The sequence below is a fragment of the Salmo salar genome, chromosome 22 (assembly GCF_965601325.2).
Source record: "Salmo salar chromosome 22, fSalSal1, whole genome shotgun sequence".
NCBI classification, from domain to species: domain Eukaryota; kingdom Metazoa; phylum Chordata; class Actinopteri; order Salmoniformes; family Salmonidae; genus Salmo; species Salmo salar.
Window position 1 is genome coordinate 51,775,001 of NC_138312.1, and position 12,500 is coordinate 51,787,500.

The 12,500-nt window shown below is 42.5% G+C and overlaps 1 protein-coding gene across 3 annotated transcripts in view; it reads right to left on the minus strand.

The window, feature by feature from the left end:
• Nucleotides 1–12,500, minus strand: part of LOC106583664 (protein phosphatase EYA2) — a 54,455-nt gene that overhangs the window by 25,869 nt on the left and 16,086 nt on the right. The window contains exons 2-4 of one of the 3 annotated variants that reach the window (XM_045705385.2): nucleotides 5,983–6,053; nucleotides 2,496–2,536; nucleotides 2,028–2,152 (exon numbers count right to left, since the gene is read on the minus strand). In XM_045705385.2, the coding sequence (XP_045561341.2) occupies nucleotides 2,028–2,130 (103 nt within the window). In that variant the 5' untranslated portion in view covers nucleotides 2,131–2,152; nucleotides 2,496–2,536; nucleotides 5,983–6,053. Of the gene's footprint in view, nucleotides 1–2,027; nucleotides 2,153–2,495; nucleotides 2,537–5,914; nucleotides 6,054–12,500 lie in introns of all 3 variants that reach the window. The other 2 variants (XM_082967681.1, XM_082967680.1) reach the window with 2 other exon arrangements.

Genomic DNA, 12,500 nt, shown 5'->3' on the forward strand with positions numbered 1-12,500 from the left:
ACCTCGCAGCTACTTGCCCGAGCCTCCCCAGCTTCTCCTTCACCCAAATCCAGATCGCAGATGTTCTGAAAGAGCTACAAAACCTGGACCCGTACAAATCAGCTGGGCTAGACAATCTGGACCCTCTCTTTCTAAAATGATCCACCGCCATTGTTGCAACCTCTATTACCAGTCTGTTCAACCTCTCTTTCATTTCGTCTGAGATCTGTAAAGATTGGAAAGCTGCCGCGGTCATCCCCCTCTTCAAAGGGGGTGACACTCTAGACACAAACTGTTACAGACCTATATCCATCCTGCCCTGCCTTTCTAAAGTCTTTGAAAGCCAAGTTAATAAACAGATCACTGACCATTTCGAATCCCACCGTACCTTCTCTGCTGTGCAATCCAGTTTCCGAGCTGGCCATGGCTGCACGTCAGCCACGCTCAAGGTACTAAACGATATCATAACCGCCTTCGATAAAAGACAGTACTGTGCAGCCGTCTTCATCGACCTGGCCAAGGCTTTCGACTCTGTCAATCACCGTATTCTTATTGCCAATAGCCTTGGTTTCTGAAATGACTGCCTCGCCTGGTTCACCAACTACTTCGCAGATAGAGTTCAGTGTGTCAAATCGGAGGGCCTGTTGTCCGGACCTCTGGCAGTCTCTATGGGGGTACCACAGGGTTCAATTCTCGGGCCGACTCTTTTCTCTGTATATATCAACGATGTCGCTCTTGCTGCGGGTGATTCCCTGATCCACCTCTACGCAGACGACACCATTCTGTATACATCTGGCCCTTCTTTTGACACTGTGTTAACTAATCTCCAAACGAGCTTCAATGCCATACAACACTCCTTCCATGGCCTCCAACTGCTCTTAAACGCTAGCAAAACCAAATGCATGCTTTTCAACCGTTCGCTGCCCGCACCCGCCCGACTAGCATCACTACTCTGGACGGTTCTGACCTAGAATACGTGGACAACTACAAATACCTAGGTGTCTGACTAGACTGTAAACTCTCCTTCCAGACTCATATCAAACATCTCCAATCCAAAATCAAATCAAGAATCGGCTTTCTATTTCGCAACAAAGCCTCCTTCACTCACGCCACCAAACTTACCCCAGTAAAACGGACTATTCTACCGATCCTCGACTTCGGCGATGTCATCTACAAAATAGCTTCCAATACTCTACTCAGCAAATTGGATGCAGTCTATCACAGTGCCATCCGTTTTGTTACCAAAGCTCCTTATACCACCCACCACTGTGACCTGTATGCTCTAGTCGGGTCATGATAACAACACCCACCCGTAGCACGCGCTCCAGCAGGTATATCTCACTGGTCATCCCCAAAGCCAACACCTCCTTTGGCCGCCTTTCCTTCCAGTTCTCTGCTGCCAGTGACTGGAGCGAATTGCAAAAATCGCTGAAGCTGGAGACTTACATTTCCCTCACTAAATTTAAACATCAGCTATCTGAGCAGCTAACCGATCGCTTCAGCTGTACAAAGTCCATCTGTAAATAGCCCACCCAATCTACCTACCTCATCCCCATATTGTTTTCATTTACTTTGCTGCTCTTTTGCACACCAGTATCACTACTTACACGCCATCATCTGCTCATCATCATCTGCTCATCTATCACTCCAGTGTTAATCTGCTAAATTGTAATTACTTTGCTACTATGGCCTATTTATTGCCATACCTCCTCATGCATTTGCACACACTGTATATAGACTTTCTTTTTTTTCTATTGTGTTGACTGTACATTTATTCCATGTAACTCTGTGTTGATGTTTCTGTCGCACTGCTTTGCTTTATCTTGGCCAGGTCGCAGTTGTAAATGAGAACTTGTTCTCAACTAGCTTACCTGGTTAAATAAAGGTGAAATAAAAAAATAAAATGAAATACAATTTGATTCCTATTCAAGATACCTATTCACGATACCTATTCACGATACCTATTCATGCTGCCTTAGATGCTTTACAACTTTCAAGGTCTTATCCCCCCTCTTCACCCCCGTATTGAAGGAAATGCTGGTACTCACTGTAGGAGGGCATGCCGTAACCCTGGGCATGGTGAGTGTATGGTGGGTAGGGTCCCGCATGCTGGAGGCCGGGGCTGTACTGGGGCTGTCCGTACGCCGACATGACAGCTCTCAGATCAGCTGATCTGGGAGGAGGAAGTAAAGTTGGTAAGCAACGTGGGGACTATATTTATTGTACAAATTGCCTAGTTTTTGAGAATGTTGGCTGCTTAGCTTATGCTATGCTTTGCTATGCTATGCGTTTGCTATGCTATTCTATGCTTTGCGATGCTATGCTTTGCTATGCTTTGCGATGCTTTGCTATGCTATTCTATACTTTGTTATGCAATGCTATGCTTTGCTATGGCATGCTATGCTTTGCGATGCTTTGCTATGGTATGCTATGCTCTGCAATGTTTTGCTATGGTATGCTATGCTTTGCGATGCATTGCTATGTTGTGCTATGCCTAAGATGTCATCAACACTCACTTGCAGATAAAGTAAGAGTTTGATATGGAGTCTTAGAGGCCCTAGAGAGAAAAACACATGAGAGAACAGAGAAATGTATAAATACCAATTAAAATTATATTTCATTGAGAAATTAAAAGGGCAATAAATATGATGAGATATGATTTCACAGTGTTATAAGGCTTTATACAATTCACATTTCAATACTTAACCATAATACATACAATAGTATGAAATTTGATTAAAAAAACATTCTGATTCCACTGTGTAAGTTAAATAAGAGAACTGGGGCCTCATTTATCAAGGTGCGTTCGCACCAAAAATACTCTAAACCTTACGTGCAACTTTTTCCCCGCAAAGGATGGTACTGATTAGTTTTGAACTTGATGGGAAAGTGTGTGTATGTCCATGCAAATCTCAAACCATGCATGGGCACAACTTCTAGTTGTTGATCAACCGTATTGCAAGTAAATATTGTTATTTTGCTGGAACATGAGGTGTTTGAGGCATGGGAATTATAATAATGGTAGGCTAATATAAACATTAAAACATTGGCCTAGTGATAAAGAAATCATGCATTTGCCATTGGTAAATACAGTAGATTGCTTAGCAGCATGTCATCTGATGTATTTATAGAACTTTTATTATAAGAGTCTAAATCTGAATCATATTGCAGGACATGTCTCGCCTTTTCTGATATGACTGGTTTATTCTGCCACACAAAAAAATATTAGGCTACAGTTTATCCATCGCTCATTCAATAGCCACGCATGCTACCATTTATCCATCGCTCATTCAATAGCCATGCATGCTACCATTTATCCATCGCTCATTCAATAGCCACGTATGCTACCATTTATCCATCACTCATTCAATAGCCATTCATGCTACAAGCATGCTACCATTTATCCATCACTCATTCAATAGCCACGCATGCTACCATTTATCCATCGCTCTTCAATAACCACTCATGCTACAAGCATGCTACCATTTATCCATCGCTCTTCAATAACCACTCATGCTACAAGCATACTACCATTTATCCATCGCTCATTCAATAGCCATGCATGCTACCATTTATCCATCGCTCATTCAATAGCCAAGCATGCTACCATTTATCCATCACTCTTCAATAACCACTCATGCTACAAGCATACTACCATTTATCCATCGCTCATTCAATAGCCAAGCATGCTACCATTTATCCATCGCTCATTCAATAGCCAAGCATGCTACCATTTATCCATCGCTCTTCAATAACCACTCATGCTACAAGCATACTACCATTTATCCATCGCTCATTCAATAGCCAAGCATGCTACCATTTATCCATCGCTCATTCAATAGCCAAGCATGCTATCATTTATCCATCGCTCATTCAATAGCCACGCATGCTACCATTTATCCATCACTCTTCAATAACCACTCATGCTACAAGCATACTACCATTTATCCATCGCTCATTCAATAGCCATGCATGCTACCATTTATCCATCGCTCATTCAATAGCCAAGCATGCTACCATTTATCCATCACTCTTCAATAACCACTCATGCTACAAGCATACTACCATTTATCCATCGCTCATTCAATAGCCAAGCATGCTACCATTTATCCATCACTCTTCAATAACCACTCATGCTACAAGCATACTACCATTTATCCATCGCTCATTCAATAGCCAATCATGCTATCATTTATCCATCGCTCATTCAATAGCCACGCATGCTACCATTTATACATCGCTCATTCAATAGCCACGTATGCTACCATTTATCCATCGCTCATTCAATAGCCAAGCATGCTACCATTTATCCATCGCTCATTCAATAGCCACACATACTACCATTTATCCATCGCTCATTCAATAGCCAACCATGCTACCATTTATCCATCGCTCATTCAATAGCCACGTATGCTACCATTTATCCATCGCTCATTCAATAGCCAATCATGCTACCGTTTATCCATCGCTCATTCAATAGCCAATCATGCTACCATTTATCCATCGCTCATTCAATAGCCACGTATGCTACCATTTATCCATCACTCATTCAATAGCCATTCATGCTACAAGCATGCTACCATTTATCCATCACTCATTCAATAGCCACGCATGCTACCATTTATCCATCGCTCATTCAATAGCCACGTATGCTACCATTTATCCATCACTCATTCAATAGCCATTCATGCTACAAGCATGCTACCATTTATCCATCACTCATTCAATAGCCAATCATGCTACCATTTATCCATCGCTCATTCAATAGCCATGCATGCTACCATTTATCCATCGCTCATTCAATAGCCACGTATGCTACCATTTATCCATCACTCATTCAATAGCCACGCATGCTACCATTTATCCATCGCTCTTCAATAACCACTCATGCTACAAGCATGCTACCATTTATCCATTGCTCTTCAATAACCACTCATGCTACAAGCATACTACCATTTATCCATCGCTCATTCAATAGCCATGCATGCTACCATTTATCCATCGCTCATTCAATAGCCAAGCATGCTACCATTTATCCATCACTCTTCAATAACCACTCATGCTACAAGCATACTACCATTTATCCATCGCTCATTCAATAGCCAAGCATGCTACCATTTATCCATCGCTCATTCAATAGCCAAGCATGCTACCATTTATCCATCGCTCATTCAATAGCCACGCATGCTACCATTTATCCATCGCTCATTCAATAGCCACGCATGCTACCATTTATACATCGCTCATTCAATAGCCACGTATGCTACCATTTATCCATCGCTCATTCAATAGCCAATCATGCTACCATTTATCCATCGCTCATTCAATAGCCAAGCATGCTACCATTTATCCATCGCTCATTCAATAGCCACGCATGCTTGAAAGTAAATAGACTGGTAGCCTTGATAGTCTGTGACAGTCTGGATAGGCTACAGTATTGCTGTGCGATTGAAGCGGGACATCATGCCCTAGCCTATTTCATCTCAGAGCCTATACCGAGGCATGAGATAGAAACATAATCATCTATTGCATAGAAGTGTGGGCTGTAGCATTTACTTTTAAATTGTTTGAAAGGACAATCAATCTTTCAGAATGGGTGACCAATGTTTGTTACAGGAGTTATGCGTTTTTTGTTAAAAAAAGATCAAAACATTCTGCCCTCACCTCTACAGAAATGTCATCAAATTTGCTTTTGCGATTTCAAATTATGATGTTTTTATTACCATAAAATGTGAATGGAGGGTGTTTTCCAGGCAGGGTTTTGGCGCTCGTTCACGAGCCCACAAATATACTGTATACTGTATACTGGCTCTGATTTATCAATGAAAACATGCGTATATTTTGCGTGTAACAGTTTGATAAATCCCAATCATTTGATGCGCACGGAAATCCTATAATGTCCACGTATTGAGAATTGAGTAAAACATTTACGAACGGTTGATAAATGAGGCCCCTGTTGTTTCTTCAAAGGAAAATATATGTTGTAAATGTCTTCACTGTTACTTGACTCTGTGGAGAGAGTGTTTTCTTCCCTGGTAAGACACAGTCACTCAAGGTCCTTGCCGTCAGCTTTCCTGTGAAAACAATAGTGAATAAGCATCAGAAGTATGTAGGGGATTGACAGATAGCAACATGCCTCGGGCACTGACTTGCTTGGAAGTTTGAACAGAACTCATATTTCGTTGAAAAGAGGGGGTGGATAATTAACCTACTGGGAATGTTAACAAAGTGATTTGGGTTTTGGAACGAATGGAGTTCCTGACAGACAGAGAGACAGACAGACGGACGGACAGACAGACATGCTACAAGTCGAAGAAAGGTTTCTATAAGAATGCACCATTAGTGATGCCACAGTCAAATGCCCGCTGTAGTTTCCTCTTCCTCGTCAGTCAGAATGGCTGTTTGTTAGTAAGAACTTGACAGATTCCATAGTTTCCTGGGAAATCACTGAAGAATGCCCCACTTCTCTGCTTATCTCTCTCTCTCAGCACCTTTTTGGCACCCGTACTGTACTGCGCCACATCACCATGACTTGGGAGAAGTAAACTAGGCCAAGTTAACCGCGTAATCACACAGAACAGAGTTGTTTGTGACCTAGAAGCACATGTAAACTAAGTCAACTCAGGCATACTGTAACATTGACGTGAAATGCCAATACACACAAAGCACCAATATATCCAGACTCAGTTCAGCAGAATGATGCATTGCAATTATTGCATAACCATTCAAATGTATTCCAATAGATGAGAATGAGAGAGAGATAGAGATAGAGAGAGCGATAGAGAGAAAGAGAGAGAGATCGAGAGAGATAGAAAGAGAGCAAAATAGAGAGAGAAAAAGAAAGAGAAAGAAAGAGAGAGAAACGAGGAAGTCAAAGGTCAGTGGGTCAGGGGTCACAAGATCAATACCAACATTCATCATTCCAAACACAGGAAGCTGTCCCTGGAGTGTATCTCTTTCTACCCAGCAGACCCCAAGACCTACTGTTACTCCTCCTTTCTCTCTCTCTCCCTCTCTCCCTCTCTCTCTCTCACTCTCTCTCTCCCTCTCTCTCTCTCGCTCTCTCCCTCTCTCTCTCTCTCTCTATCTTTTTATCTATCGATCGCTTTCTCGCTCTCTTTTTATCTCTCTTTTCTCTCTTTTCTCTCTCTCTCTACCTCTTTCAGACTACTGTTCAATGAGAAGCTCAAAAGGGAACATAACCAAAACAAACCATATGCTGACCATGTACTCGATGTGTTTCTAACAACTGTTCAATCAAAACCAGTATCCAGGTTTCCTTGGTAAGAAAAACAAATAGATGAGTCTCAAACAAATAGAAACTCACTGCATATTAACTTGAACATGATCTCATCTTGTGGCTCAAGAAGATTGAATGACCTAACTTAAACATATGGTGAAATGCTGACTTCATGACAGAGTAGCTCCAACGTGTCTTCAGTCATTCTCCTGCATTTATTTGACATACTATGTGACTGTAAATATAACAGAACGCTGGTCACTTTTCCCCTCAAGTTTCAGACCTATTTTACAGTGGCTTAAAAAGGGTTTATTTACATAGCAATTACATACGTTGACACATATCCATGTAGACACATATATTTGAAGTGGGAAGTTTACATACACCTTAGCCAAAAACATTTAAACTCCGTTTTTCACAATTCCTGACACTTAATCCTAGTAAAAATCCCCTGTCTTAGGTCAGTTAGGATCACCACTTTATTTTAAGAATGTGAAATGTCAGAATAATAGTACAGAGAATGATTTATTTCAGCTTTTATTTCTTTCATCACATTCCCAGTGGGTCAGAAGTTTACATACACTCAATTAATATTTGGTAGCATTGCCTGTAAATTGTTTAACTTGGGTCAAACATTTCGGGTAGCCTTCCACAAGCTTCCCACAATAAGTTGGGTGCATTTTGGCCCATTCCTCCTGACAGAGCTGCTGTAACTGAGTCAGGTTTGTAGGCCTCCTTGCTCGCACACGCTTTTTCAGTTCTGCCCATACATTTTCTATAGGATTGAGGTCAGGGCGTTGTGATGGCCACTCCAATACCTTGACTTTGTTGTCTTTAAGCCATTTTGCCACAACTTTGGAAGAATGCTTGGGGTCATTGTCCATTTGGAAGACCCATTTGTGACCAAGCTTTAACTTCCTGACTGATGTCTTGAGATGTTGCTTCAATATATCCACATAATTTTCCTGCCTCATGATGCCATCTATTTTGCGAAGTGCACCAGTCCCTCCTGCAGCAAAGCACCCCCACAACATGATGCTGCCACCCCCGTAGTTCATGGTTGGGATGGTGTTCTTCGGCTTGCAAGCCTCCCCCTTTTTCCTCCAAACATAACGAGGGTCATTATGTCCAAACAGTTCTATTTTTGTTTCATCAGACCAGAGGACATTTCTCCAAAAAGTATGATCTTTGTCCCCATGTGCAGTTGCAAACCGTAGTCTGGCTTTTTTAATCACGGTTTTGGAGCAGTGGCTTCTTCCTTGCTGAGTGGCCTTTCAGGTTATGTCGATGTAGGACTCGTTTTACTGTGGATATAGATACTTTTGTACCTGCTTCCTCCAGCATCTTCACAAGGTCCTTTGCTGTTGTTCTGGGATTGATTTGCACTTTTCGCACCAAAGTACGTTCATCTCTAGGAGACAGAACGCGTCTCCTTCCTGAGCGGTATGACGGCTGCGTGGTGCCATGGTGTTTATACTTGCGTACTATTGTTTGTACAGATGAATGTGGTACCTTCAGGCATTTGGAAATTGCTCCAAAGGATGAACCAGTCTTATGGAAGTCTACAATTTTTTTTATGAGGTCTTGGCTGATTTCTTTTGATTTTCCCATGATGTCAAGCAAAGAGGCACTGAGTTTGAAGGTAGGCCTTGAAACACATCCACAGGTACACCTCTGATTCACTCAAATTATGTAAATTAGCCTATCAGAAGCTTCTAAAGCCATGACATCATTTTCTGGAATTTTCCAAGCTGTTTAAAGGCACAGTCAACTTAGTGTATGTAAACTTCTGACCCATTGAAATTGTGATACAGTGAATTAGAAGTGAAATAATCCGTCTCCAAACAATTGTTGGAAGAATTACTTGTGTCATGCACAAAGTAGATGTCCTAACCGACTTGCCAAAACTATAGTTTGTTAACAAGAAATTTGTGGAGTGGTTGAAAAACGAGTTTTAATGACTCCAACCTAAGTGTATGTAAACTTCCGACTTCAACTGTATCCCAATTGGTACATAGGACTAAGAACTGTTCAACCGGTTTGTGGTCATTGAGTTAATAGCCTTTCAATTGGTAAAGAAATTTAACACAATAGTGCTATTGTACTGACAAGTCCAGGAGGAAATTTAAGGTTGAGAGTAAGAGAGAGTAAGGTTGAGAGTAAGGTTGACAGTAAGAGAGAGGAAGGTTGACAGTACAGCTGAGAGTAAGAGAGAGTAAGGGAGAGTAAGGTTGAGAGTAAGGTTGACGGTAAGAGAGAGTAAGGTTGACAGTAAGGGAGAGGAAGGTTGACAGTACGGTTGAGAGTAAGAGAGAGTAAGGTTGACAGTAAGGTTGAGAGTAAGAGAGAGTAAGGTTGACAGAAAGGGAGAGGAAGGTTGACAGTAAGGTTGACAGTAAGGTTGAGAGTAAGAGAGAGTAAAGTTGAGAGTAAGGTTGACAGTAAGGTTGAGAGTAAGAGAGAGTAAAGTTGAGAGTAAGGTTGACAGTAAGGGAGGGTAAGGTTGACAGTAAGGTTGACAGTAAAGTTGAGAGTAAGGGAGAGTAAGGTTGACAATAAGATTGACAGTAAGGTTGAGAGTAAGAGAGAGTAAAGTTAAGAGTACGGGTTCGTCATGGTTGAGGAAATTAGGTAACAGCTCTTTTTATCCCTCTGATGTTGACAGTGTGCTCTGTGCCTTCAGGGCACCTCAATTTGGTCATGCAGAACCCTACTGCTTGAACTGTGTCCTCAACACTGACATCAGACTGACAGAGACAGAGGAGAGACATGACAGATAGGCGCAAGAGGGATATTAGCAACTGCAACAGAGAAAGAGAGGGGGATTGAGAGACAGGGGGAGGGATTGAGGGATTGCGAGAAAGAGAGAGAGGGGAAAAGAGAAATCTTTAACTAGAACATTTTAAAGAGGATGTAGGCTGTGAAGCCCAATATTGAACAGCAGACATGACAAACAAAAGTCTGTCTGTACATCTACAGAGGCTAAAGCTTTCCAAAATGAGTGGATTAGCCATTAAACCTGACTCCTGAGAATCCAGTCCTCTTATGTGTCAGTCACATGCCATTTCAATTAACAACAGTTCTTTTGACAGATACATTGCACATAATGATGAATCACATGTTATGGCAACTCCAGCTGACGCAGCCGACCTCCCAGCTTCTCCAAACACGGCGACGTGAGTCATTGCAGCACGGGCTGTTTTCATAGTAAATAATAGTATTCCTACTGTGGAGGGGCCAAAGGACTCTAAAAACCACTTATATTCCTGTGTTAATGACCGAAAGGGAAACATAAACACGGTCGGACATTAAAGGTGTCGGGGAGCCGGGGCGATGTATAGTCAGTCAGCAGTGTGATGTCTGGGGACAAGCTGGCCGCAGGGTCAGATGGACACACTGGAGCAAAATAGAAAAAAGGTGCCGCTTTAGTTTACAGCCCCGTTTTACCTGGTATCTTCCTGGTATTTACTGAGAAGGTATGTGGTAACAATGTGTACTTTCTGGTGCTTACTTCAAATAAATCAACATCATTTGTATCAATCTACCTGGTAGCAAATGGTTCATAATGGTGCTTGTATGAATTGAATTCTAAAAACCTAAAGCAACCTAAGTTACTATTATCTAATATTGTGTCATAAAATTTCTCAATAAACATCAGCTAAACAATCGACATGAAATAATAACCAGAAACAAAAAGCCTCACCAGCAAATCATAAGGCCCCATCTGACCTCTCCCAGTCAGCTGACACACAAGAGTAATCCCACCACACCATACAAGGAAAACACACTTGTTGACTCACGGCTGTACAAAGGCGATATAACACTAAGCGGTATGCACTGTGCAGCAGACCGACCACGCCAGCAGGGAACTGAACATGGGAAAGTGAACCAGGAGCGCCCAGTCCGAGCCCCCGGACTTCCCCTCTCGTCCCTGTGATGCGCAGGGCGCTTCCTGGTAGAGTCCAGCGGAGCCCAGCGGCGGAGCCAAAGGGCATGGGAACACAGGGAGATCTGTCCGGTTCCAGTTGAAACCCAAGCTAAAACAAACCTCAACAGGGCCATGGCCCCATCGGCCTCAGTCGGCCTCAGTTCACCTGCAGACTTTTGCAAGAGCTGGCTTTTTTTCACGGGTATCGGATTCTGCAGTACTGTAGGACATGTTGCATCATACATCTATCTCTCTCTCTGAGGTTTGGAATGACAATGGTTGGATGATAGTTCTGTTTTTCTTTGCCTGATTAAATGGCAGTGCGGCTTCTTTTGTTTAAAAAATGTCTGTCTATGTACAGTGTTAGGTACTGTACTTACAATACTATAATGCATGTAGTCTACGCTGAAAAACCTGTGTGTGTGTGTGTGTGTGTGTCTTTCTACGCACATGTGTTGTCTGTGCGTCTATGTGTGATGGATGACAGGCAAGTTGCACAATAGCAATGACCTCTAAATGAGCTGACCTCTCCCTGCAACATAACGGCTACATGTGACATGCATTACGGTGACATGCATTACGGTGACTGACTACCTCATAATGACACCATATGGACCTCCACCTGGAACCCTAAGTTCTGCCCCAATGACTGCCTGGGGGGACTGAATACACTGTCGCATACAGACAGACCTCAACAAAGGCCCCTGAACAAGACTTCAGTATTGCAGTCCTGACATGACTCCCTGCTGGAAGTTAGTGCCATCTGCTAGTGATGTCCTCTATGACCTTCTCCCTGCCCTTTGGCACAGAACTACAGCACAGTTAGACAGAAGAAACACTAAGAACAGTACAGAACATTAAAGAGATAGGCCTACGTGAAAACATATCTTGTAATACGTAAATTGTGCATAATCTAGGTAGTCTGCAGTACATTAGGGAGGAACTAGTCATACATACCTTACTAGAGGCATGTACAAGCCATAAGGTAATGTTCAGCAGAGACGACACAACCACAGAGAGTTTACAAAGTGGACAGTCAAGTCACTGTATTGTCATAGAAACACCACATAAAACTCTGTCATAAACCAACAATCCCCTCAACCTCTGCATAGCCAAACCACATAGAGACTAGAATAGAAGAGAATACCACCATTATTGTCCACACAAGGCAACTTTCCACATGGACACTCAAGTTTAAATTCTGTGGACACACACACACACACACAGACGCACTCACAAACACACACACACACACACACACACACACACACACACACACACACACACACACACACACACACACACACATGCTCGCTGGGCCTGTCCCCACACAGAGCCTGCGGCTTCACCCAG